A 27,753-nucleotide genomic window follows, 5' to 3' on the forward strand; every position below is an offset into this window, starting at 1 on the left:
TATTTTTGTAGACATTCACATGTCAGTAATATAACTCATGATATTTGAAATCACCATCAAATTTGTTTGATTGTGTGAAGTTAAAATGAAAAATCATTATATTGCTATATTAAATTACTAATCCTTGAAAGGTATGATGAGAGTTTAAAATAAACATAAATGATTATTTGCATTATAATTTTATACCTGTTTTTTAAGAAGTTGGGAAGATCTTTGCAATAGTTTTATTCTGAAATGAAGTCAGTAGCTTTACTGAGATACAATGGAGGTGATGTGTTTGTGTGTACTCCTCCTGGGGCAAAGCATGCTCTTTAAATAATTTTCTTCTTTTTGGTTCTACCTTATTGCTATATTTGGAGGTGTATAATGTAGCGTACATCCTGTCAGAGATAACAGGTTTTTTTCTTAATTACTTTTAAGTTACATCTTCTCTTGTCTTCATTTTCCATAGGTGAAAAATAAGTGGCTGGAAAAGCTTATCTTGGAGGAATTTAACATGGCACGGAGAAGATTTGATTGCCGAAGTATTTCAGGCATGCTAACAACAACTCCTCAAACTCCAATCAGAATGGAAAACTTTAATAACTTCTATACACTTACATCTAAAGAGCTCGGAAGGTGAGGAAACTACAGTGTTATGCTGTGCTTAAAGTCAAATCATGGGTTTCGATAGAACTCTGAAACTCACTGTGGTCCATTAATGACAATGAGAATGTGAAGTCATATGGTGTCCTTAACACCGAGATTGGGAAAATGAATCTGTAGAAGGGTTAGTGAGTTTGTAAGAAACACCCCAACTAACCTAGAGTCCTGCTAGGGCCCAGTTCTCCTCTGTGGCTGAGATGGGAAGAGGCAGTTCAGCAGAGTGGATTGCTGAGCCCAAATCTGGGCACTGTCTTTGACTAGCTATGTGACCTCAGTTAAGTTACTGAACCTCTTAGTGCCGTAGTTACCTCATCTTAAGAAGGAATGAAGGTGGGTTGGGGATTTAGCCCAGTGGTTCCGTCCCTGCCTCATAAGTTAAGGTCCCGAGTTCTATCCCCAGTTCCAACAAAAAGAAGGAATGAAGGTAATTTTATCTGTTGTGAGGGTCAAATTACTTAGTATTTGTGAAGTACTTAATACAGTGCTGTGTAAGTTTTTGTTTAACATTTAAAAAATTCCTAGGATGTTGTACATACTTTTAAGAAAAAGAAATAGAGATCCCCTCCCATTTCTTTTTTAAATTAAACGAAAATAGGTCACTCATGTCTGGTAGTATCGTTCTGTGTTAGAAAGAATGGGTGCTCTATAAAGAAAAGCCTGTAGAAATTCTGCTGTGTGGCTTAACTAAGATGTAATTTTCTTAAGGTCAAGGAGTGACCTGCTATAAGATCATTTAGTACTGAAAGCCATAAAAGCAACACCAAAAATTTAAAGTCATCTATTCAGTGTCTCTTGAGCTTTATATTAAAGGCAGTTAGTCAATTTATATCTTTAGCTTGATTTTAGTTATCATAAAATGTTTGCATTGGAAGGACTTTGGTGGTCCTCTGATATAATTATTTGGTACTAGGGATCGAACTCAGGGCCTTGCACTTGTGAGGCAGGCGTGGCACCACTGACCTAAATCCGTGGCCCACTGATATAATTTTTGTGCAGTGCAGCAATCACTACTGTCATGTCTTCCAATAAGCTGTTACCCAGCGTCAATTTGAATGCTTCATTGATGGGGAACTCTCTACCTTAGAAGTTGTCTGCTCCATTTTGTGGCACCTCGTAAGCATGGAATGTCCTGTTTTCTACTTTGCCAATATCTGCCCAGGAGACATGGTTCTCCTTTATAGATGTACATATTGTGCACCCATGCGGCAGCTCTTCAAATACCTGGAATAGCTAAGTACTGACAGTTTCCTTTGGTGCTTCTTAAGCGATCTGATTTCCTGATAGCCTTCCATGATGCAGGTACCCACTTCTGGAGTCTTTTGGTGTTTTTGTTGTCTCTCAGAATGGGAGACCTAGATTCGGATCCTCATTGTTAGTATCTTAGGGTACTTTATTAAGGATTCCTAAGAATCCATTAGGAGTCCTCTCCCCTTTCAAGCTCCCTCTCTCTTTTCTTTCTTCCCTTCTGTTTTCCCCCAGTAATATCATAACTGTGTTGTGCAGCATCACAGAATAGATTAGAAGACTGAGTTGGTGATTCCTTTTTGCCCAGTGAGAAGGTGGTCTAGATGTGTCCAAGTTTCCTTTTATTACAAAAATAGATGGCAGTTGCAGTGTGTAGGTGATTAGATATGCAAGGCCTTCAGCAGTACACAAGACGCAAAACATGGTTTCCATTTTTCCAAGTTACTATTTTAATGGATAAATTTACTAAATGTATTAAATTATCTTTGCAAAATAAGAAATACTGTGGCAGTTCAAAAGTAAATATATTTTCTTTGACAAAAATAGAACTTAAACTGATGAGAATGATGTCAGTAATATGAAATTTTTCATAAATGAGGTGCCATCATAAATACCAATTATAGACTTGATTCAACATGCTTTTTAACACTTTTGAGCAAAAACTTATAGAAGAATCTGACTAAAGCAAATACACATTGCTAGTATCCCATCTTGTATTTTTGTGAAAGAGACCTCAGTAGCATCTGAATTGTTGTGGGCTGAGTCTCAGGTTAAATGCAGGTGTATTCAATTAGTAGCCCTTGATAAATAAAAAATCATTACTTTTCATCTACCAAAAGCTTGCTTAAAGTACTTTCAGTGTTTTAACCAACTTTCAAAATGCTGTATTTTTGTACAGTGGAAATTGGGATCGTAATCTTGTTTTGCCGAAGGCTTACATATTTTGTAGTACATAACATATCATTCTAGCATGTGGTGAACTGCAAAGTTATCAGTCAACTGATTTCTTAAAGCTTGATTTTAAGATGTCAGTGTTTAGGAATGTATTTTTCTTTATCAGGCCAAAGAAGAATACATAAAAGTTAAGTTCTCTTTTTCACTGGTCTCAAACCCCTTGCTTTGTTCCTGTTTTTTACCACGTAGGGTAGATTTTTTCCGCCCCTCCCCCAGGGGAGGCAAAGTTTCTTAGGACTGTGGTCAGAGGGGCGAGGCCGATTCAGAAATGTCGGCTTCCTCCGGCAGCCCTCCCGTCCTCCGTCCTCCACAGGCACCGTGTGCTCTGCAGTGCAGGAGGCCACTGCTGAACCTGCCCTGTGGGGAAACGGCTCGCCCCCGGCTTTTTAGGGTGCCAGTTAAGTATCATTCTTGAGGGTCTCGAATGTTTGTTAAACTGCGTACAGGAACATTATGTATTGAAGAGTATTTCTGATAACTTCTAAGCTACAAGTAGTACTTTAGAATGGAAAATAAATACTTGGTTTTTTCCTAAGGCAGCTGATAATTATGGTAAGAATATGTATCTAGTTTCACAGTATCTAAGTGAATATACACACACATATATAAAATTTTATTGCAGTTACAAATAAACTTTTAAAAATGCAAATACTTTCGGTACAGGACGCAGACCAGCCGAGTAAGTGCTGTTATAGCAGGGATGTAGTAACTGGCAGTTGCCCTATAGATGCTTCAGCTCCCGTGCTGAGTGAGGGGGCCAAGTGCAGATTTCTGCTCATTCTCCTACAGGTCAGATGTGCACACTCCCTATGAGCTTCAGCTTCATGGCCACAGAGCGCATGAGTCACTGGCCTTGTCGTCTGGGTGCCTTTGTCTTGATCCGTCAGTGCTTGCTGTCCTTGCTTAATTAAGAAGGGCTCTCAGAACACCTGAGACAAAAAGGGATGCTGAATTTTGCTCTTTTTTTCTGAGGGAATTCTAGCTTGGAGATACAAAGTTATTGGATAACTAAACTGCCACAACTGGTACTGTAAAACAATTTTTTTTGAAGTATAATTTTCTTGACTAACTAGTTTCTGTTTCCTGAGATTTACAGGGTTAATTTCTTCATAAAACCAAAAGTTTCTTTTCTGTTTTGGACAAGTTTTTACTCTTGAATATAAGTAAGAATTGGCATAAGCACATTAAACCTCATAGAGGAAAAAGAAAAACTACTTTAAAGGAATGAATTGTGTGGTACTTACTGGTTTCAACTGAAAGTTAGAAATTCACAGTTCATTTTAATTCTTGACACTGCAGTTCTATATGTGACCTTTCATGTGTCATTTAGTGTTATTCTACTGTTTCCTCAGGGTAAAATTTATAAAATACCAGGGTATTTAAGGGTATTAAGGGTTTGATGTACTTTTTTGTATATACTTACTGAAATGTACCAATTTGTATTCCTTTTTCATAGCATGAGAAATATGTTGTAGTTAAAATTAAATATTCTCAAATCTTAAAACTGCTTTCAAAGAATCAAGTTGTACATGCATATTTATTTAGTTGAGGTAGGAGTCAATCAATGTAGGAGTCAGATTATAGCTCAGTTACTTTTTTGTGCAGTACAGTCGACCCTTGACTTATGAACTCAATTCATTCCCGAGGGCTTGTTGTAACTCAAATTTGTCAGTAAGGCTCAGGCTCTTCTACACAGCCTTCAAAGGTTCTCTCCTGTATACAGGCAGAGCTCAGTGTCCTTAGAGAGACATAGGCCCAGTTAACCCCACACAGGAAAGATGTTGTCATGTTCCTTCCAGAACTCTTTGAGGATTAAGTCTGTATCTGAGACCATCTGGAAGCACAAGTGGCCAGTATTCAGGTCATAACTCAAGATTTTGTTCAGAAGTTAGAACTAAAATTGTAGTTGTAACCCAAGTTGTCCATGTGTCAGGCTGGTCATAATGTGAGAGTCCACTGTACTTACTAGCTAAACCTTTTCAGTTTGATTTGCAGTGCTTTTCATTGTCACCAATTCTTAGGAATTTTGGGAAAAATAGGAATGTTTGTCACTCTGGTCCTTGGAAATAACAAGAAAACACAATCAAACAGTGTATTACCTCATCCCTCCCTAAATATTGCTTGTGTTAAAAAAAAGACTTTCCTTGCTAAGGGCTGATACACTGTGCTAGAAGAGGGAACTAGGCTAGAGGAGTCATGGAACAAAAGTTAAGATTTATGATTTATACCTGATTTATTACTGTCATAAACTAGAGAATAGCTTGAGCCTTAGGATGGAAGTTCGTAATTTTGGATCCTCTAGATTTCAAGCTTAGAAGACTTGTGGATGGGGCTTCAAAATCTGGAAACTCCAGAACTGAGTGTGAACTCGCTTTTTATGGTGTGTGTACATTTCTCTGGGTAGGCAAGCCAGTAGCTTTCATTAGTTATAGTGTTTGCCTCAAAATAGATTTATCCCATTGTGGGATAATTTTTGTGGTTTTAAAAATTTTGGCCACAGATCTAAGCACTGTTATTGGAAGGAGTTGAAACACACTTATTTCTAAAATGATAAACCTTAACAGGTGTGTTATACTTAGCAGCTGATAATCATTAACTTTCTTGGTTGATCATGAATTGTTATAGAATATTCTCCATAAAATACATATTCTTCCTGTCTGTTGCAGGCCTCTTATAGTACTGACCATGACCAAGAGATATACTGGTAAAACAGCTCACAAATTATGATAGAAAGTTCCTAAGCTTGTTAAAATTAATTCATGTTTAAAGGCCAAATTATTGCACTAATAAAACAAGTCATGTACCCATTTTCTTTTGATTTTTTGATATTTGAAGAAAAGGTATTCTGATTAGTAAGTCAGTGAGATGCCCTGATAAGGGTATAGTCTTTAAATATTTATCTTGACTAAGTTACGCATCTTCTCTGGAGTCTGCAAAACAGAATGGCATTTGCTATATAGACTTGTTGTGATACTTAAACACAATAATTTATATCAAGTGTATGGCTTGGAGTAGGTATGCAAATGAAATTATCTACTTGCAATTATAAATGTACCCTATTAATAGTGAAGAATAATTACAATTCTGTTTTACCCTGCTATTATAGTTTGTCATATACATTTTTAATAACACTATACATGTTATAAAAGTACTTATGATATTTGATTTAGTTTAGAAAATATGGATTATTGATGGCATGCATATTTGAAAGATTGGACTTTATATTGGAGTTATAACAATATCTGTAATATTATATTAATGTTGTTCTCTATGGAAAACTTAAATTTGCTTGTCCTTTTCTCTCCCAGAGGAAAATTTGCTGTGGTTAGACAATGTATATCAAAATCTACTGGCCAAGAGTACGCTGCAAAATTTCTCAAAAAGAGAAGACGAGGGCAAGATTGTCGAGCAGAAATTCTGCATGAGATTGCTGTGCTTGAACTGGCAAAGTCTTGTCCCCATGTGATTAATCTCCATGAGGTCTATGAAAATACAAGCGAGATCATTTTGATACTGGAATAGTAAGTATAATACATTTTAATAAATTTAAGGTACCTGTTTTAATTGATCGAACATGGTGTTTTGAAGTTGTTAAACATAAGAATGATAAAGTGTGGTAAGAACTTATGGCTGTTGGTGAAATATTAGAGAGACAGTTTATATTCAAGTATTTCACAAGTATGCCTCTCCACATTTGGGGACTGGGGTGAAATAAGTATGCTTTTATATTGCTAGTGGCACAGAGATTGGAATTTTTTCTGAAAAACATGCTAATAGGCAAATAAAATCGAAGTTACTTATCTATTTTGTCTATCTCTTTGAAAAATACCTCCAAGGAAATGATCCAAGGAGAACAGAAAGGTAAACTGCATAACGAACGGTAAACCTAGTACATTGTTTGTTGAAGAAACACAGTTCATATTTGTGATGTTCACAGTACTATGTTAGGAATTGTAACAAGAAGAAATAAAATATATATCTTGTCAGAGAAAAATGAAAAACCCCTAAATAGTCAACAGTTGGTGAATTGGTATGAGTTGAGGATGGTTAACCATGGACGTTAACCAGTATTTTGACATGTGCCTCTTTAGTGTGATGTCTGATATTTATTATAAGAAGGTAAAAAATATGTTTGACATCTGCAACAGTTAGATAAGATCAGTTAAATTTATGTTTAGTACCTTTTAGGTTCTGACCAATCTATTTTATAGTAAACAAGAAAAGTTACTTTTTGGAAAAAGATGTATTAAGATGTATAAAAGATGTATTAAGAACTACACTATTTTTGTACCTATGTTGCATCCTTTTTAAATTTAAAAGTATATTAACCTTATTTTAGTATTTATTTTAAGAATGGAGAATTTGCATACACACACACACACACACACATACCAATTTTTTTGTGCTAAGAAATAGATTTTCCTGGAGTGAACTTGTAAATGGAAATGCTGATTTTCAAAATTGTTAAACTAACAAGTAGTTCATTAAGTGTGAATACGTTGAGCGTTTTCCAGAGCACCAAGATTCCTGTGGGGGCAAGTTATAGCCCCTGCTGTACTGATTAGAATTGCAGAGAAGGTCACGACCTCCCAGTGTGATTTAATTTTTTGTACATTTGTGATTATTTTGTCAGATTCATTAGCTGTCTATCGGGTGTCCCCTTGCATGACCTCTGCGTGTGTGAAGTATGTAAAAAGTAGCCAATGTTTTTCAAAAATTGTAATGAAATACTAAGCTTGGAGGTTGACTATAGATAGGTACATTCACTACTTCAATAAAATCTTGTTTTAGGAGTTCATCTAAACAGCAATAACAAAATAAATTAAAAATTTTGACACATTTTATGGATAGACTATGTTCATACTGCTGTGAAAATGGATTCAGTTTCCCTACCAGTAAACTAGAGCTGTTATTGATCTACTTGAAAGGTAGAAGCACCCAGCATATGTTTGAGTGGATTAATATATTTTTTACCAGGTGGCTAAGATTTACTAAAGTTTATTGCCGAGATTTTGGCTTAATTACTACACCTGTCACTTTGGGACAGTATGATCACATCAGATAGTTTTAGTTGATGGTAAAAATTAGGTAAAAGAGGTTTGTTTCAGTAAGGTGGCAAAATGTTTATATGGTAAAAATAAAATGGTGGAATCTTTCACTCTTAGAACTATTACCAATTCATTTATCTTCTCAAACCATCTGACATAACTGTTTTGCTTTTTTATTTTATAATATTGGTATCAAGATATTTTTCCTTTGCATGCTGAAGCATTTATTCCAAAGAATAAGGGCTCTTTTTGCATAATTAACCCCAGCCTCAAATCTAGGAAAGTTAACAGTCAGGGGTATCATCTAACAGTCCATGTTTAAAAATTTCATTGATTTTCTCCAAATTGTCCCATAGAACTGTTTTTCCCAGTGCAAAACCCTGTCGAGATTCATATGTTGTATTTGTTAACTCTCTTTAGTCATTTTATTTTTCATGACAGTGACTTTTTGGGGGGAGGTCTGAATCACTTAACACATCTAATGCCATACATTCTGGATCTGTCTTCTTTTCCCATGATTAGATTTCAATACTTCTGTCAAGAAGACAGTGTGAGCGGTGATGTATCTGCTGGCGTTACTGCATTACCGTCCGATTGTTTTGTCACTGGTTTTGTTGACGCTGAGTAAGGTTAAGGTGCAGTGTGCTAGCTCGCCCACTCACTCCCCTTTGTGATTAGTCAGTCTTCTGTGTAGTGAAATTTAGAGACCTTTTTCTTCCTTTTTCTTTTAACAACTTTTCACCCAGTAATTTAGATAACCATTGATATACTTGAAGTAGCTATTTTAATAGAGGTCCCAAAATGGTGATAATAACTTATTGTATTTTAATCTGTGGAGTCTAGTCAGTTGCAGCCACCATTTTTTTTCATGCTGAAATTGTTCAAAATGTATCAGTGGGGGGCTGGGGATTTAGCTCAGTGGTTCCCCGTCTGCCTCCCAAGCGCAAGGACCAGAGTTTGATCCCCGGTACCTGCCCCCCTAAAAATGTAACAGTGGTTAGATTTATCAGTTAGCCTTTTATGGTACTGCCTGTGTTCTTTTGATATGATATGTTCATGTTTGAGGACTTTCTTGTTCTGTGCACACCAAGATTTCTAGGATCACTTTGGCCCATACCTGTAGTCGGCCAGTGTTCCAGGAAGTTCTGGTTTTTAGTGCAGAATGTGCTTAGAAACCAAGATAGGGATGCCGGGCACAGTCGTTGGCAGTGGATGGTCACTGTTCCTAGGCCTTTTCTGAGACTAGAGTTAGGAAGGCATGTTAAAAAAGAACAATGTATTTATTCTCACAGCTCCAGTTCACGTCTGCCACCACAAGGTTCTTTATCACTTCTCACCTTCTTCTGTATTATCATTATTATTATTATATTGTTACTACTACTACTACTACTACTACTACTACTACTACTACTACTACTACTATCATCATCATCCCTTCTTCCACAGGGGAAGACCCTGGTCTCCACGACACTTAACTCATTTGCCTTTTCTAGCAATAGAAACAGAAAAGTTTGAGCACAGCTGTATTCTAATATGAGTACTAAACCACGAATAGCACTAGCAAACTACTTAGTGGAATTTGAATTTTTTGTTGCCATTCTTTTTGAATTTACAATATAACCCACTAGGGCAGTAGGGCCCGTATATCAGGGACTGGTTTTGTGGAAGACAGTTTTTCTGTGGATTGGGAGGTGTGTTTTTGTGTTTACATCAGTTGTGCAGCAGAAACGTCCCTTGTCACTCACTGATAGGGCTCTGATAGGAGTCTGCATGCAGTTGATTAACTCTGGTCCATGTGCCATCACACCTCTACGCTAATGTGAATCTGTATCTGCAGCCACATCTTGTCTCAGCTCCCCTCAGATCAGCAGGCACCAGATTCTCCTCAGGAGCATGCAGCGGTCCGCAGTAGGATCTGCACTTCTGTGAGAATCCAGTACCACCAGCGATCTGACAGGAGGTGGAGCTCAGGCTGCTGAGCCAGCGAGGGGGAGGAGCTGTAAACGCAGATGAAGCCTCCTCCCCTGCTGCTCCCATCTCCTGCCCTGCCCCCCAGCGTGGCTCCTAACCAGCCTGGACCTGGACCCCTGAACTAAGGATAGATAGCTGGATAGTTGGATAGTTACGTGTATTTGTTTCTGTTTAAGTTCAATTTAGGGTTTGTTTTTTTTTTAATCCTTTTAAAAATAATTTTGAAATTATAAAAATGATTTGCATGGTTTAAAACTCAAAGATACATAAAAATGTATACTACAAAATCCTGCTCCCATTCCTGTTCTTCCTGTTCTGTTCTCATCCTTTCTTCATGGGTAATTGTTATTCTCTTTTTAGTTCATTCTTTTATTTGTCTTTTCATTTGTGATCAGGGTCTCGAACATGCTTGGCAAGTGCTGTACCACTGAGCTAACTACTCCCCCAGCCCCTGGCTTATTTTTTTATATGCTTTTTCTTGCAAGTGTAAGTGAATTTATATCTTTGTATTTCTTTTAGTTACAGCAAGAGTAGCATATCGTATATGCTCCTCTGCACCTTGCTTCTTTTCCCTTAAACTTAACAGTATAACTCAGAAGTCAATCATTATAGGTTCATGGGCCTTTTTCTTACTGTTATTATGGCTGTTTTGTTTGTTTTGCATTGCTGGGAATTGAAGCCAAGGCCTCAGGTGTGCTAAGCATGTGCCTCCCACTGAGCTATGACTCCCGCCTGGTATTATGGCTGCATATGGTTGGAGCATGCTTTTTTCCTTCAACTTTCCCTGGGTGGGCATTATTTGTGTGGTTTAGGGGAGTTTCCAAGAAGTGGCATTTCTGGCTCTATGGGCCAATGCATAGACAGATGTGGTAGATGTCAGACCCCTCCAGACACATATGATCAGCTCACAATCACTTAAGATGGATTGTTACATTTACTGTTTTTTGAATCTGTCTGAAACTTTTTTCTTTTGGGATTACCAGAGCTGGGAGTTCTGATAGATATGTGTGTGTGTGCGCATGTGTTTTGTCTTTACCTAACTTGAGTCTATTTTTTGGAAACAAATTAAGTTTATTTCTGTGAATGAAACAGGTTCTTTTAATCAGCTTGTCATTTCTAAGTATGTATTAAATCTTCTGTTTTTGTTTTTATCAAAATACATAGCTTTCCTCAGTTACAAAGTCTAAATGACTTTTAAAAGCTCTTTCCTGGGCTGGGGATCTAGCTCAGTGGTTCACCTGCTTTGCAAGTGCAAGGACCTGAGTTCGATCCCAGGTACCCCGCAAAAAATAAATAAATAAATAAAGCTCTTTCCTTTGGCTGTTTCTTTGTAAAATAAAATAAATGCTGATTTTTCTAGACTTAGATCTTTCCATAAATTGAGAAATTTTGAGGCTAGCTGACCCATCCCCTCCTTCTTCTCCATGAAGCAAAGACTTCTTCCATACCAAGTGTTTTAAAAGCATAGTTGGAAAATAAAATATTTACATTTTTCAAAATTTCTAGAAATACAAGGTATTATTTAATTGGAAATATTAAGTTTTTAATGTTGAATTCACAGCAAACTGATTATTATAAAGAATATTTACTAGTTTGCGTGAACATAGGGCAAACACTGCCTGAGTAATAATAACTGAAAAGGAGAACTTGCTTTTAGTCACCAGACACAATTCTATGAGAGCATATGGGACAAAAGTAATATTTTCTATTTTATAAGGAAGTTACAAAAAGTTAATTTTTTAATTATTGTGTGTTAAATACCTTTAGGTAAATAAACAGTCTCAGTGTGTTGTTCTTGAAGCAAGCAAAAAATCCTTAGCACAATCTTCTTGCTTATAAAAGTAATACTTATTCACTGTTAGATTTAAAAGATACAGAAATCATGTAAGTGTGAGAACTTTGTGGCACATTCCTGTATTTTAGAATTATCCTTATTTCTTGATCTGTATACTTTTAGCTTCAGAAACAAAATTGCAATCTACTGGACATATCCTATAGTAACTTTTTCACTTAAGAATGCAGTGTAGACATATATATTTCTAAGACTGAATTTTAATTTAGCAGAGACTTTTATCTTCAAAATCAGAGTTCAACAAGAAGCCCCCAAATACAGAAAGGCTGGATGTTGGCTAGAGTGGAATTAATGTTTGTTGCTCCCTTATATTAATAACTGATAGATATTGAATATTGAGTCCATGTCGGACCCTGGATGCATACTTACAGGGGTGCCTGCTTTGATCCTTCTAACAACTCTGGTGCTTGATACTTCATATACATTGTCTAATTGAAATCTGGCATGAATGAAGTTGCAGATCTGACTCACATGTCACAGTAGAAGAAGCAGATGTCTTATCCCCGTTTGCATAGCTGGTTAGTGACAGCGCTGTGATCCTGCAGGCACCCACTGTCTGTGCTTCCTCCTCAAGCTCTGGAGAGTGCTGCCCGCTACCTCCTAATCTTGTCTGCTTGGGCTTGGATGTTGCAAAGTGCCTAGCAAAGAACTTATTTTCAGAGAATCTGAAGTTCATCTTTTCATTTTCGTATTTGCTTATAATTGCATTAGTAATATTATATAATGCAGTATTACTTAGTAATACATCTTGAATGTTTTTGCAGGAATATATTTAAATCACACTGTTTTGAGATGCTTTGTTTAGTTAAAACCAGACCATGTAACCAGAAAGGGAGGAGTGAAGGTGTCACCATTGGCACTCTTTCCTTCAGGGACCTTGAGAGGGCCAACATCATGTTTTTTCCTCAGGGCTCCTATGATGTGGATATGATTTGTTTTTTCTCCTTGTCAATCCCAATTTCAGCCTCTCTGAAGAATGACTGCATTCTTTCATTCACTCATTCAGAAAGTATGTGCTGAACACCTTATATGTGCCAGGTGCTATTCTTGATGCACTGGATCAAAGAATCCAGTGAGCCAAAGAAACAAAAAGAATAGTGTTTTTTTACAGTGAGTTGCTGTTTAATAACATGAAATATACTTTACTTAAATATCTCCAAATTTGATGAATAATCACCTAGATTTTTTTGCATATTCTCATTGACCACTTTTATCTTACTTATATTTAGTCCCCCCATATCTGTTGTTTAGTAAGATCCATTTTACAGCTGGAGAAACTCATGCTATAAGTTAACAGACCCTAAATTATATTGCCGGTAAATGGCAGATTTAGGATATTGGTTCAGATTATTTGATTCTAAACGTAGGGATTTTTCACTATGCCTTTTTGAGCATTCTTTAGATTTCAATTCTTTGAAAAACACTGGTACCAAGTATTCTACCTGAAGCTGCAATACAGGATATTGACTAAGAATGTGGATTCTTAGCCATGTTCCCATTTTGGCCCTGTTTATTGTGTGACTCTTTACAAGTTGCTTAACTTCTTTGTACTTGCTCCATCTGTATAATGGGAATAACTACATGCCTCATGTGGTTGTCATGAGGGTCAAAGTAGATGACAGTCATAAGATACATGCGGATTTATCTGTGCACAGAGCAGATCTCAAAGTATTAGCTACCATTTTAATTGTTTTTATTGCAGAGTTAAGGCATGTGACAGCACTATTAGATTATAAGGTGATTCTGTTTTGTTAAATATTCAAGTATTAATATCAGGTTTGAATTGTTCTTGTCATTTATTTTATTCCTTGAAGATCCTCCCCCCACCTTGTTCTGAAAAATGTTTATATGTGTGTGTTATGCATATGTGTATAATGCATGCCCTGAAGTTTACATGGTTGTATGTCTTAGCAGGTATGCAGTATTTAAAAGTTATTTTTTAGGTTACTGATTTTAAGTTTCTGTTATTTGGATTTTATTTCAGTGCTGCAGGTGGAGAAATTTTCAACCTTTGTTTACCGGAGCTGGCTGAAATGGTCTCTGAGAATGACATTATCAGACTCATTAAACAAATACTTGAAGGAGTTTGTTATCTACATCAGAATAACATTGTACACCTTGATTTAAAGGTAAGGTACAGTGTGATGTGAAGTGACACAGCATTTGTGCTCCTTCATTGCCCTTGGTACGCAGAGTTCTAAGCTGGCCTTGAGAAGAAACAGCCACGTCTGATTTCTAGGCAGTGCTGGTGCCCTCTTTACCTGCCCACTGTGCTGCAGGGACTTGGCTTTGTGTTGGCAGACAGGAAGTGTCTGTGTGTTTACACAGCTCAGACTAATTACTGACTTCTTTAAGGCATCATTCTTATGTGTTCCCCTCCCATCATCATCCCACTCCATCCCTGTCTGAGAGCCACGTATTGGGCCTCCTCCTTTTATCCAGGCGTCTACTTCTGAAGCCCTCAATTTTCATCTCCACCTCTGCAGATGTGCTTTTACTACCCCATTCCTCTCTCCCGTTGCTGCTCAGCCGTCTTGCTGTTGCAGCTTTTGGTCGTTGGCTCTTTTCTAGAACATCTTTACCTGAGCCCTGATACTTTGGCCTTTCATGTTGCTGTCTTTCTCCCTGTTTTCCTCCACAGACACCCAGTGACCTTAAAGTCTATTCATCTGTCTCTTTAGTGTGGAGCGCTGGAGTTTTCTTTATTGTCTTCCTGCATGATCCTTTGGCTTCTGCTACCACTTTCATTATCACCATAATCCCAGATCTCTACCTGATGGACCAAGCTTATCTCCTAATTTCTAAATCATTTTCAACTGTAGATTGGGTATCATTTGAATGTCCTGTAAAAACTTTAAAATATACACGTCTCCAATTAGACTTGCTATCTTTCCCTCTTTTTCTTACTCTTTTTTTCAAAGGAGAAAAACTAACCAGGCTGTTTTCTTATATTGGGCAGGAGGGGACAGGAGGGGAGAGTTTTTACTGTCTTGCATCCTTACCATTTCCAGTAATGATAATATATTGGGAAAGAAGCAGCCTACTAAACACCATGTAACACACTCCTGTCAATTCCAGTTGGGTCTTTTTCCTGCTGAAGAGAAATCAAGTGCATTACATGGCATCCTGCAGCACTTGAAGTAGGGGTGGCATTCAAACCTCTATAAACCTTTAAATACTTTAAAATATTTAAACTATAAATACTTTAAAGCCTGACCTTCATGACAGCAGAGTTCTTTGTCCTTACCTTTTGTCCTGTAATAGTCTCTCTGAGTTAATAATACACAAACAAGAGATTGTCCCAAAGTTAAGAGACTGTTCACATCCTTTGCACAGACTGGGAGCAGCTCCTCCTTTTGTTTATGGGTTTGTGTAGCAGAAGAGAACTTTGTCATAGCCACAGCCTTGCAGGAGGCAGTGGGTGGTGTGGCTGTGCCTCTCTGCTTGTCCACACTACAACCCTGGCAACAGTCAGACCCAGCTTGTCCACAACCATGGCGCTGTGCCGAAACATCTCTGCTTTGGAAGCGTGTGTGTGTCCATCCCTTCCATCTCCTGCTGTTCCCAGACCCCTTCCTGTGGATGCACGAGTCCCTACTCATCCTGAGGGCTGAGCTCCAGCATGGTCTCTCCTGAGAGCCTTCCCGAACTCTGTGTGGGCAGAAGTGGGCAGCCTTGTCTTTATTTCCCAGCACTCACTCATTCTAGCTCCTTTCCCTCAAAACGGAAGATACTTTTGGGTATAGCTCCTCCTAAATAGCAGCCCTTCGGTGTGTGACAGATGACCTAATGAAGTATACAGTAGGCAGGCAATAAATTCCAATTAATTTCTCTCCAGCCTGAGACTTATATTCTTTAATTGCATATTACAGTACTTATAATTTTTGTTGTGCTTTATTTAGCCACAGAATATATTATTAAGCAGTATATATCCTCTTGGAGACATAAAAATTGTAGATTTTGGAATGTCTCGAAAAATTGGGAATGCGTGTGAACTTCGGGAGATCATGGGAACGCCAGAATACCTAGGTAAGAATTTGCTTTTATTTTCTATATCATTTTGAAATCTATTAAGTAGATGATACCTTTTAAAAACTGTATTGAGGGTTGTGGTTATAGTTCAGTAGTACTTGCCTGGCATATATGAGAACCCTGGGTTCCTCCTCTGACATCACAAGTCAAACAAACAAAAACAACAACAAAGTCCATCAGCATGTAATTTCAGGATTCATTTAGTGAAAGTACTTTGATGCATTGAAACCTGGTTATGACACATTTAAATGAATCACAGTGAATGTAGGCATATCGACACGTTCACACTTCACAGAAGTCAAGCGATAGACATGTGAAGTTTAATATTGTGTATAAAGACACTGTGCATATATGAGGAGAAAAATACACTTGATTTTAGCCAAAAGGCCAACAAGTGATATGAGGAGAAAAATGGACAGAGAGAAAAACCAAGGTAATCAGGTTCTTTTGATTACCTCTGAAGCCAGGTTGTTGGATAGATTTCACTTTTTCTTCTGTGGTCCCAGCTCCGAAGCTGTTTGCAGTACAGATGCCTTTGGTTCTGCAGGAATTGTTGGTAGGAGAGCATACTGTTTGTTGCTACTGCTTATAGATGTGAGGTTTTGTGTAGCGCTGTGAAGGGACAGTTTTGATGAATGGAGCCAAAGAGGAACCTAGGATTACGTGATGTGGAAATGCTGTACTAAATCAAAAAGAGTAGATCGTGCATGTGAAAGATTCTTACATTGCATGAAGCAGCACATAGAGTATTTTGATTTGTAGTAAAAATATATTTACCTTTTTTCATTGTTTATATGGCTATCCCTACATAAACATAGAAAAGATACAGCTAAATATAATAGGTACCTTTCAGCTAGGCAGTTATTTCCAGAAGTGAACAACAGTGCGAATGACTAACTTCTGAATGCTAACATGGATGACTGTATCCTAGAATAAATGGTTGTAATTTTTGAAAACATAGCTCACAAGAGTATGTGGTTTATCAGACAGTTGTAGGTGGTTTATCAGACCAAAAAGTAGTTGGGCAAAACAAATTCATTTTGGAGAAATCATGTGACCATTGTAAAGGAAGAAAATTACTTTTCAGTCATAAGTCCTCGTGTGGATGTCACAATTTGAAATACATGGTAATGTTGAGAAAGTGAAGAGAACTTATTTTGCAGTGTTTGGGGCAGGTGAAGAGACAACTGGAAATTAATTGCTTAGCAAATTAGGTTTTTTAGATTAAAAGAGATAGCTTAAAAGGGATATTTAGTTCACCCAAAAGCCTAGCATTTCCAAAAAGCATAATTTACTCACAATGTCATTATAAATGCTTATGATCTGATTTATCCTGAAAAGAAAAACTTAAATTCAATCTAATAAAATAATGCAAATTAATTCCTAACAAAGTAACAGAGCTAAAATTTTAAAAATATTCTAGCTTCTAACATTTTATTTATTCATAATTATTTGAGGTTAATATTAATATGTTTCTTTTAAACTGCATAAACATCAGATACTCTGTAAATATAATCAGTGTTTTTGAACCATCTGGTCATAACTTGTTCAATATTATACATTTGTAAGTGTCTGATCCCAGGATAATTAAAAGTATACTACATTTCTGTTTATCTTATATCACTTGGCTTTTCAACATTAAATACATTTCTAATTTAGTATAAAGTAAGTTTTGTCAGTATTGGATTTAAACTTTATTCTCTTTCAGCTCCAGAAATCCTGAACTATGATCCCATCACCACAGCAACAGATATGTGGTAAGATTCTGTTAGTTACCTAGCAGGGAAAGTTGGATAGGATATGTTCTGGGGTTCTTTGATTCCAAGTATAAATCGTAAGGCTTTATTTAAAAGATTTTTTTCAAGTATCATTATGCCACAGGAGAGTATTTACCTGCCCGTCTTTTTAAAATAACACTGAGGCTCTGAACCAAAGGTTCAGAAATATATAGGAAAATCCTTTTTGGTGATGAAGCCTCAGTTAAATAAAAGAACAGAATAGGCCCAGTGCAGTGGTGTGGTCTGTAATACAGGCAAAATGCTCAACAATGGGAATGCCTGATCTAGGTCTAGAAAAATCAGGCAAAGCTGTCTGCTAAGCAAAAAAGGAAGGTCACATACATACCATTGTGTAGTTTTATGGAGGGTTACCTCTATCAAATACAGTTTAAGGCTAGGGATTTAGCTCAAGTGGTTCCATCGCCTGCCTCGCAAGCACAAGGTGCTGAGTTCAATCCCTGGTACTAAAACAAACAAACAAACAAACCCAAAAAACAGTTTACATTTGTATTTTAAATGTTCCAGTTTTGAGAGCAGGAATGTGTAGAATACTGATTGTATATTATATGAATATTTTAAAAATTGAATTCATTCTTTTCCCTTGTTTTTTTAAGGAATATTGGTATAATTGCTTATATGTTGCTAACTCATACATCACCATTTTTGGGAGAAGATAATCAAGAAACATATCTTAATATTTCTCAAGTTAATGTAGATTATTCTGAAGAAACTTTTTCATCAGTTTCACAGCTGGCCACAGACTTCATCCAGAGCCTTCTAGTTAAAAATCCAGAGTAAGTAAAAATATTAATTTGTTTAAATACCATTGCAAAATAATATGTGTCTATTAAGAAACGTACGTTCTAAAGTGGCATAAAATTCTTAGACATATGCTCAAGTTTCAAGTAAAATGGAGAGAAAGGATAAAAGAAATAATACATAACTTTAGATAGAAAATACATGATAGGAAGTTTGGAATGAAAAGATCTAGATTATTTCTGTCTTAACCATCTACTAATCCTTGAAAACAAATATAAAAAGAAAGTGTAGAGTACCTGTGGCTGCTTATGGTAAGACTTTACTATGAGTGATTTGTACTGTACCATAGTTAAATAATGAGTACAGTTAGCAATTATCAAATCTTGAAGAAAAAGATGCTTTAACAGCTTTCTGTATAAAAGCCCTGAAATTGTGCCTCAAGAGTCTTCCTCATTGGCAATGTCAAGGCAAAAAAAGGAGAAGTGGACCTGGACCTTTGTTTCCCCCGGGTCAGCCCTGTTCACTTTAACATGTGGAAGCTGGGGCATGGTGCCTGGGCCTGGGGTCCTGCTTTTCTTACTTCTTAGTTTTGTTTTTTTTTTAAGTGAAAGCAAGCATTTTATTTAAATCAGTTATTAAATCACAATTCATCCAAGTAAACATAATGCAACATTGTTCTTAAAAAAAGGGGCACAAATATGACAGACACAATCCAGTATCTATCAAAATATAATTTATAAAGAAGGGTACGTAGCTCATTTCATTCTGTGGATGAATGTGGTCCAGCATACAAGAGCAGAATAAAAACTCATAACAGTCAGTTCTTTTCGTTGTAACATGGAAAACATTTCACTTTGCTGCCTGAGGATTAAGCACACTCATTTGTCCAAACCACCGTAACAATTAGGAGAAAAGACTTAACAAGACTTTATCTGCTAGTGAAAAAAGCTTCCAGCCTCTGCTGGACTAGAAAGAAAAAATTTCACAATAACAATGGAACATTCTGTGTGTTTCAAAATGCTTTTTATTTTTAGCTCACTGTGCATGGTAGGAAAGTGACTAGTTTCTGAATACTACACTAAGCATGCATCTGAGCTTTAGTGAATTTTTAGAATAAGAATTGTACTTTCTCACCAGGAACATTATTTCTTGGAAGCTGTTTTTCACAGATACAAGTGAGGCTTCAGACGCCTGAAGGCCTCCCCACAGCTACACGCCCTGTCTCATATTGTATGAGGGGAAAGCCACGTACTGCGCTGCACACCTCTTTGAGCAGAAGGATTGCTCACAACACAGATAAACACTTGAAGAACAGTACTCTAGTTCGAGAAGTAGAACTAGGTATTGCCAACTCTGGTTCTAAGGCAAGAATTTAGGACCTCAATTCAGAAATATCATATGATTTTAAGGGCAAATAATAGATGGTCTTGAAAAAAGATGGCTGTAGCTCCCAATGAAGCCTTAGGGTTATTGGGGCTCTCTGCATGTGAGATCAGTAGGCGCGACGCTTCTCTAGTTTTTAAGTTCTGAAATACTAGTTTCAAGTCTCATCAGCAGCAGTTTCTTCTGTGACTTGTCTTCACATGCTGGTCTTGCAAATATACAATGATATTCTTTTTATCTCTCATAATTACTTGCTGGGGGACTCAGTTTCTTTATCTATTAAAAATCTTAGGTTTCTGAATTATTTTATTGGATAAATTCAAGTCCAAACTCTTACTGAGTATATTTGGATATGAGTGATTATTTAGTAGAAATAATGATTCCATAGTTTCTAGTTATAAGCAATTTTAATTTTCTTGATATTTTTACCTAGATTCTAAAATTTTGGTAAAGATCACATTAATTTTTGCAGTTAGAGAAAAAAATTACACTTAAAAACAAAAGTCTAAGAAAACATATATACCAAATGGTTGTTATGTTTAGAGTTACACTTATAAATGAGTGTTTTTCCTTTGATTTGAAAAATTTTGATATTTGACAAACTACTTCCGTAATAGAAAGCAAACTTTAAAAATTTGAAGTGTTGGATTCCTCTTCAAGGGCATGCCCAGTGCCCGAACTTCCTCCCATGAGGCCCGCCTCCTAACAAGTTCCCCATTCCCCAGTACTGCCAGACAGGTGGCCAAGCCTTTAGCACAGGCTTTGGTGGACATTCGGGATCCAAACAATAGCATTTCACCCTTGACTCCAAAGGCTCGTGTGCATCTCATAATACAAAATGAATTATTCACTCCATCTCCAAGAGACCCCGAAGCCATAGCAGTTCCAACATTGCTGAAAAGTTCATGTTCAAAGTTTCCTGAGACTCAAGGTGTCACTGTTCGCTATGAGACCCTGTAAAAATTAAACACAAAGTTGATACTTCCATGACACAGTGCCACAGAGTAAACATTCCCACTCCAAAAGGCGAGAACAGCAAATCAACAGAATGTGACGTAGTGGTCTAATAAAGTCCTTTCCACCTGAACCCTCATCAGCAAAGCCTTCACTGTCCCCGTTCATGTCAGCGTTGGAATTGTCTGAGCCCCAACCAAAGTCACCAACTTGGCGCTGCTCAGAGCATTCTATGCTTTTCCTAGCCCCTTTTTCCACCCTACACCAACAGATCCCAAAACTTCTGAGCTGTACCATCAGGTGTATTCACAGCAACGATCCCCTTCTTGGTACCCATTTTCTATGTTAGTGTTACATTGTTGTGACAGAACAATGTGAAAAATCAACTTAAAAGGAGGACAGCTCTGTGTGGCTGAGAGTTTCGATCCCTGGTTACTTGCTCCCTGCTTTGGCTGCTGGGAAGCAGGACGTGGTGGTGGAGCAAAGCTGCTCACCTCATGACAGCCGGGAAGCCAGAGAGAAGGGAGCACGTGGGTTCCCCATCGCTCCTCTAGGGCCCACGGGCAGTGACCTGACTTCCTTCCACTAGGCTCCACCCCCTGCAGACTCCACTCCCTTCCAGTATTGCCACAGGCTGGTGGCCAGCATGTGACACATGGGCCTTGGGGGACTACAAGACCCCAACTATAGCATGTGCCACTTACTAGTGGGAGGGTTTGGGAGAACTCAGATCTCTTGGCATCCTTCCTTCTTGTCATACACGAGAATAATAATAATAATAATACCAATTGTACAGGTTTCTCATGACTATAATATGTTAGAAACATATGTAGAATACCTGGCATAAAGCTAAGCATTCAATAAATGTTAGCTGCTATTCTCACCTACATGATTTGAATGTTATACCATGACTATGTATTATTTTCATAATAATTAAAAAGATGTCTATACTCTATAGATAAACCGAAGACATTTTCACCTTGACTTTAATGTTCAGTTTTCCCTTGGTGCCTTCTTTCAAAGGAAAAGACCCACAGCGGAAACCTGCCTTGCTCACTCTTGGCTGCAACAGTGGGACTTTGGAAGCTTGTTTCACCCTGAGGAAACTTCCAGTCCCTCTCCCATTCAGGATCATCCAACGAGGTCCTCTGAAGATAAGACTTCCAAGTCCTCTTGTCATGGGACCTGTGCTGACCGGGAAGACAAAGAGAACATCCCAGAGGATGGCAGCATGGTTTCCAAAAGATTTCGCTTCGATGACTCTTTGCCCAACCCCCATGAACTCGTTTCCGATTTGCTGTGTTAGCACTTTTCTCTCTGACTCATTTGGACCGACTTTGAAATTTTAAATCCACTCCAATGAGATTGTGGGTTGCAGCTTCATATGTGATTGTTTATATTGTAAATGCACTTTTGCATAGAAAAATTTAAGGAAGTGTTTTAATGCAAAATTTCTAGTGCTAGCATAATATTATTTCTTGTCTTGAGATAGCTCCATAGAGAAAAATTATTTAAATATATGACAAAAATTAAAATTATACATGTGAGTTCACATGTTAATGAATAAATTCAAGTTCAGAAGAACTTAAAAAATGTTTTACGTATCAGAAAAAAAGTAGTTTGAGTTACATTATGGTTGTAAGCGGAACGAAATGAGAACATTTGGACTAAGTTCTGTCCCTAAGGCGAGCCCTATGCACTGACTCTGCTGACTTAATCTGTTTAGGAAAACAGTATCTGTTTTAAGCCAAATATATACTACTTTATCGATATTGTACGTGATTTTCTGTATGAAAGAGATCCTTTACCCAGAGGGAGCCGAAAGATGGATAGAGATTTCTCTGAACAGTGTGGCATATCTTCATTTTTAACTCCGCTGTCTCTGGCCTGTTCTCCATGTGCTTGAGATCTAATGAGGTCTGGAAGATGGAGAATGTAAGGTACGCAAGCACCTCTGTAGTTTCTCCAGCCTCTGGGATTTCTAGAGGAGAAGACACTCAGGTGAAACTAAACATGATGGATTTTTAGCCAGATGGATCAATTGAGCATAAAAGAAAATGGTGACAGACTCAGCAGCTTATTCAGTTTTAGATCTTTCCTAAGGCTTAGAATATAAGACCATCATTTAGAGCTCTAAAGTGTACATAAAAAGTCCACAATGCCAGTGTCCACAGCAGCAAGGCCGACCTGACAGGAGAAGTTCTTGGTGCGTGTGAAGGCCAAGCCTGAAGCTCTCCACAGGAGCCTTTAGCGGGCCCTTTGCGGGAAGCAGCACAAGTGGACTTGGCGAGAGCAGTGGGCCTGGGCTGTGGCCGGTCACTAGTTCAGGCCCAATTGGGCAGTCTTTGATGGTTTTCTACCTGGTGATCATTAAAAAGTTCATTGCAATATGATGTAAAGGTGACTGTGACCTCATGACCGCATGATTATGTCCAACTTCATGTTATACGTTAACAGAAAAGGCAGCCTCAGATTTCCCTACGAGTTAGATATTACTCTATAGACCTGTGCATTATGGAAATTTTGATGACTTCAAATTTTTCAGATAACCATGGATTATTTTGACTAAATGGAAAATTCTTTTAATGCCTTCAGCACAGAGGAGAAGTTGCTTCTTCTGTGTGCAGGCACATTTGTGTATATGTATATGTGTATGTATATATGTACAGATAGACGAATACAGTCTTTAAACGATTTTCTCTTAGGCAGTCTTTGTTCCACTATATTGTGCTCAACTCAGGTGCCAAAGGAGCTCTCTTTGTGAATAAGAAATGTACAAACAGGTTTTTTAAGAAGTGCTTTGTTGGTTCAGTAGACACTGCGGATACTAACGTTGAGCTCCGTATGTCTACAACTGATGAGTTCTTTCTCAATTTTTCATTATTTGCCTTCAGTATTAAGTAACGCAGGTAAAGCTTAGCAGGTCATTGGAGAATGAGGGAAAGATTACTTTTCTAATAAATTTTTAAATTTTTACAGGAATTATGTCATAGCAAACAAAAATGAAGAATGATTAAATTTTGAAATATAAGCTACTTAAAAATCATTTTATAGTCACTTTTTATTCCTCTGAGGAATCTTAAAACAGTTTACATGTTTCCCCTTAGTTAATGGAATACAGAATTGTATAAATTTCCACAGAAGTAACATTGTTTTGTTATAAAGAAAGCAACTAGCAGAATAAGAAAGCACCAAGAATATAAAACCATCTTTTGATAGAGATGAATTGAAATACTTTGACTGAAATGTGACGATAAACCAACCTTTCAAGAGAATTCACTAGTAAATGACTCGATTCTTACCCTTTTCCTCCCAAGTTTAATGGCTATGAAACACGTGACACACCTGACTGCAGTGGGACTCCAGAGGGCCCCCCAAGTGAGCAGCTGTCGGGACACCTGGCCTCCTCTGAGGAGAACCACTGCATGTGATGGTCTGACAAAGTGTAACTGCTCCTTGGGTAGGATGTGGGCCTGTGGGACTTGGGTAGGTGGATGATGGCAATCACAACTGTGGCTTTAAGGATTTGCCCTACTGTCAGTTAACCTGACTCTAAGGGGTGACATGGAAAGAACACTTTAAAGGCAGGAAGTAGTCCTGTTCTCCAGGCTGTGATTGGGCCAGAATAAAAGTCACTATTTTTCTTATTTTGAAAAGCAGCGGAGCCAACATGGTTAGAGATGTGATTGATTTTTCATCCTGGCCCCCCCCCCAACTGGATGGATCACAAATAGTTCATGGCCAAACTTTGAATGGCTTTGTGCTAAGAAGCATTCATAAGTGTTTGTATTTTATAGCTGTTTACAGTTCTCTTTTTTTTTTTTTGAAGTTTCAGACTGGTGCCTGCCTTGGAAACTTATCCTTATTGTTGTATAAACAATCGCACTTTAATTTCAGGTTGGATTAAAATTATCTGACTCCAATTTGGGGGATTACTATCAACCCATAATTTTATTAAAAAGTATTTTAAAGAGCAGTAAGTGTAAATGTCACCCATATTCCAAGTGCCCTGCTACCCTAACCTTCATTAAGTAATCCTGTGGAGGCCAGAAGGCAGGAGTGTGGGGCTGCGTATGGGCTTCTCTGCCGGGCATGGCCTCACCATGGAGTGAGTGGTGGCTCCTGGACCTGCCGCCAAGGCCCTGCCATCTGCTCCGGCTCTGTGTCTGTCAGTCAAATGGGCCTCCAGGAACTTGGTGGACACAAATCGGAGACACCAGTGAGCTTGATTGTTGGCCTTCTGGGAACTCACTCCAGTGAGGGCAGAACCTCTGCAAAAGAAGGCAGGTCCTCAAAAAGATCAAGCAACAAGGGACCACTTGGAAAAGAGGATGCGAAACTTGGGAAGGCAGGACGAGATCTACTTGCATGGAGGATTGTGTTACGCCCCTGAAGTTCTTGGCTAAATGCTGACAGTGACCTCGGGGCCCTGTTGAGGACAGGAAGCCAGATCTCTGCTTCTGAAGAGTGGTCCCTGTCCAACAGCATTGCAGAAGCTGAAAGGAGCCATCAGGGTGAAGGAGCCAGAGATGATGTGGCTTGCAAAGCAAAAATGCAGCAAAGGGTAGGAACAGAAGGGTCCTTAAACGTTGTTTTCATCTGGGTACAACTTGCAGCCTGTCAGGAGAGACACTCAGGACTGAACCTCTTGATTTGTGATATAGCAGTTTATTATCTAAAGTTACATTGCAGCCAGGCAATCTTTGTGATACTACTTTGTAATTTCTGCGCCTGTCTTCCCCTTTCATAGCAATAGATTATGCTTCTCTGAGGAAGTACATATACATACAGACTTAAAACAGATAGAACCCCAAAACCTTCCATTGAGGTTTCATTTGCAAAACTTTAAGTGTACCGGGGGAAAGTTTGAAATGAGTGGAAAAGTCTCAGAACGAAACAGAAATCCCCAGATCTTAGAGTGGGAACCTGACCGGGTCTCTTGGTGCATGATGTTGACAACTGTCTGGCACCAGGAGTTCAGTGTGTGGGGCCAAGGTAGAACCACACCTTGGAATGTGGGGTGAACACTGCTGTGGGCCGAGCATGGTGAGAGAAGGGAGGCAGACAGCGCTGGGCCTGAGGAGGGCTCTCACGTCGGTCTTAGCACATTCTTCACCTTGAACACCTCCTCCGTGAGCACAGTGCTCCTCCAGCTGCAGATTTCATACAGCTCGTCCTTGCTGTGTCTCAGTGGGAGCCCAAAGCAGGAAACCACAATGCAAAGGCCCTCAGGGTAATTCTGTCGTGGCAGACACTGAAGGGTGGCTAAGCCAGTATTCCTAGCCCAGCCCCTTTCTCATCGGCTCCACCTCAGCAACTCTTCTGCTCCCTGGAGTCAGGGAGGCACTGGAAGTCTGCTGGGTGGTTTCTGATTTCTTGATGAAAACCAGAAATGCTGACTGCCGCCAGATCCTGGAGTCGCTGGCCCTGACACCACGGACCCACTGAAGTCACTGAAGCAGTGGCAGCAGCATCTCCTTCCTGACTTTTTAGCATTGATACAAATAAAACCCCATTTGGCGAAGCCATTTTCTTTTGGGTTTCCCACTATTAGCAGCTGAAAGCATCCTAACTGACACAGTCATCTGTGCTTCCCAGATTCACTTTCCTCTTAAAGTGGCAAAGATATGTGGCAAACAATATATTCTGGGCCCAATTATATTTTGGAAACACTGTGCTCAGCAGTGCTAAACACACAGCTTTACTGCAGTCTCCCTTGGCTTTGCTTCCCAGTGGGAACCTCCCAGTGAAGGACACTGCGTATGTGTTGTGCTTCATGATTGCTTTGACTGCACTGGACAACTGACTACCATGGAGTCCATGGACTACCCATGGACAACTGACTTGGAGAACAGTTTTCAATGCCAAAACAGTGTGATTCAGTGATCTCCCAAGGTAGGACTTGTCCAGGAATGGAATTCAAGTTGTCTTGTGAGAACCAGTGGATTTTTAAATGGAAGAAGGGACCAGGTCAGGCACTCTGGCTTCTTAAAGTTTTGGTCCAAGTAAGATCCCCATTCGTACCTCTTTGGAAGCTTCAGATCTTTATCAGAAATCACTGGTAGGTTCTAAGGCAACACAGTCTGGCCCTTGTGGACCTACAATATCTTAGAGATGGTTCAGTGGTAGAAAGTTATTGCCATGGCCTTGTGCTGGGGATGCCCAGTCCAGCCCACTGTAGCTTTCAGAACATATTCTCACTGATTCTTGACTAGCAGTTTGCCACTTTTGTGGTAATTTGCCACGGGAGCAAAGGCCTTTCCAGTGTCTTCTGACAACTCTATCTACCAAAGCTATCCTGTGGCAACACAGAAATTCCAACGTTTTCCTATATAGTTTTCATAGAGCCACTGCCTTTCCTGTCTTAGATTTTCTTTGTAGGAAACAAGCCAGTCTTCTAGCTTGTTGAACTATATTAAGTCTTTTCTCTTAAGATATATTACAAGGGAAACTTCAAGAACGACTCTGGTGGATGGGGTGGGTACAGGAGTGGTTGGAATTGAATAATCTCTCACATTAAGGTCTATGCCAGCCCCATGCTGTGGTCAACTCTCAGAATAAGCAAAAAAGGGCTTATTTTATAATTAGTCGGGAGGATTCCACCCTTTGTGGTTCACCACTGGAATTTAAATTTAGTGATTATAATACCCCTTTGAAAGGCCAAAGGAAAGATATATGCTAATTATCCCTATATTTCCAGCCGGATTATAAAATGCAACTGGGTCACCAATTAGAGAGACAATTGCAAATGTACAATCACCCTAGTTATATTGAATAACAAACAAATGAATGCAGAACGTATGTGGGGAAAACTGTGAGACAGAATTATTGAATAAGTAAAATAGCAGATCCTCCATGTCGCCTGCTGCATGTCACAGCCCTTCCCGACCCTGTGAGTCAATAATGGTGCATAACCTGTGAGGCTTCAAGACTTTCCCTGGCTCCAGCCTGGGTGATTTTCGACTACATTTGTGATTATGATTGCATGAATTACCTAGATAGTCATTCAGAGTCAAATTTTATAGATGAAACATTGTAGTTTACTTCTCTTGAAAGCAGTTTTAGCCCAATTTAATAAGAACGTGATTGGGTTTTAAACAGATTTGCACAAAAAGGCCTCTGAAATAAATGA

The 27,753-nt window shown here is 38.5% G+C and overlaps 1 protein-coding gene across 1 annotated transcript; it reads left to right on the forward strand.

Annotated features, from left to right (window-relative positions):
- Positions 1-456: 456 nt before the first annotated feature.
- On the forward strand, positions 457-23,780 carry Stk17b (serine/threonine kinase 17b). Its single transcript, XM_010631955.2, has 7 exons — positions 457-618; positions 6,153-6,365; positions 13,700-13,844; positions 15,618-15,744; positions 17,456-17,504; positions 18,140-18,319; positions 21,645-23,780. The coding sequence occupies exons 1-7, from the start codon at positions 497-499 to the stop codon at positions 21,925-21,927; spliced, it is 1,119 nt and encodes a 372-aa protein (XP_010630257.1). The 5' UTR covers positions 457-496; the 3' UTR covers positions 21,928-23,780.
- Positions 23,781-27,753: the final 3,973 nt, after the last annotated feature.

This window comes from Fukomys damarensis, unplaced genomic scaffold (genome assembly GCF_012274545.1).
Source record: "Fukomys damarensis isolate Sample0158 unplaced genomic scaffold, DMR_v1.0_HiC HiC_scaffold_26, whole genome shotgun sequence".
Classification (NCBI taxonomy): domain Eukaryota; kingdom Metazoa; phylum Chordata; class Mammalia; order Rodentia; family Bathyergidae; genus Fukomys; species Fukomys damarensis.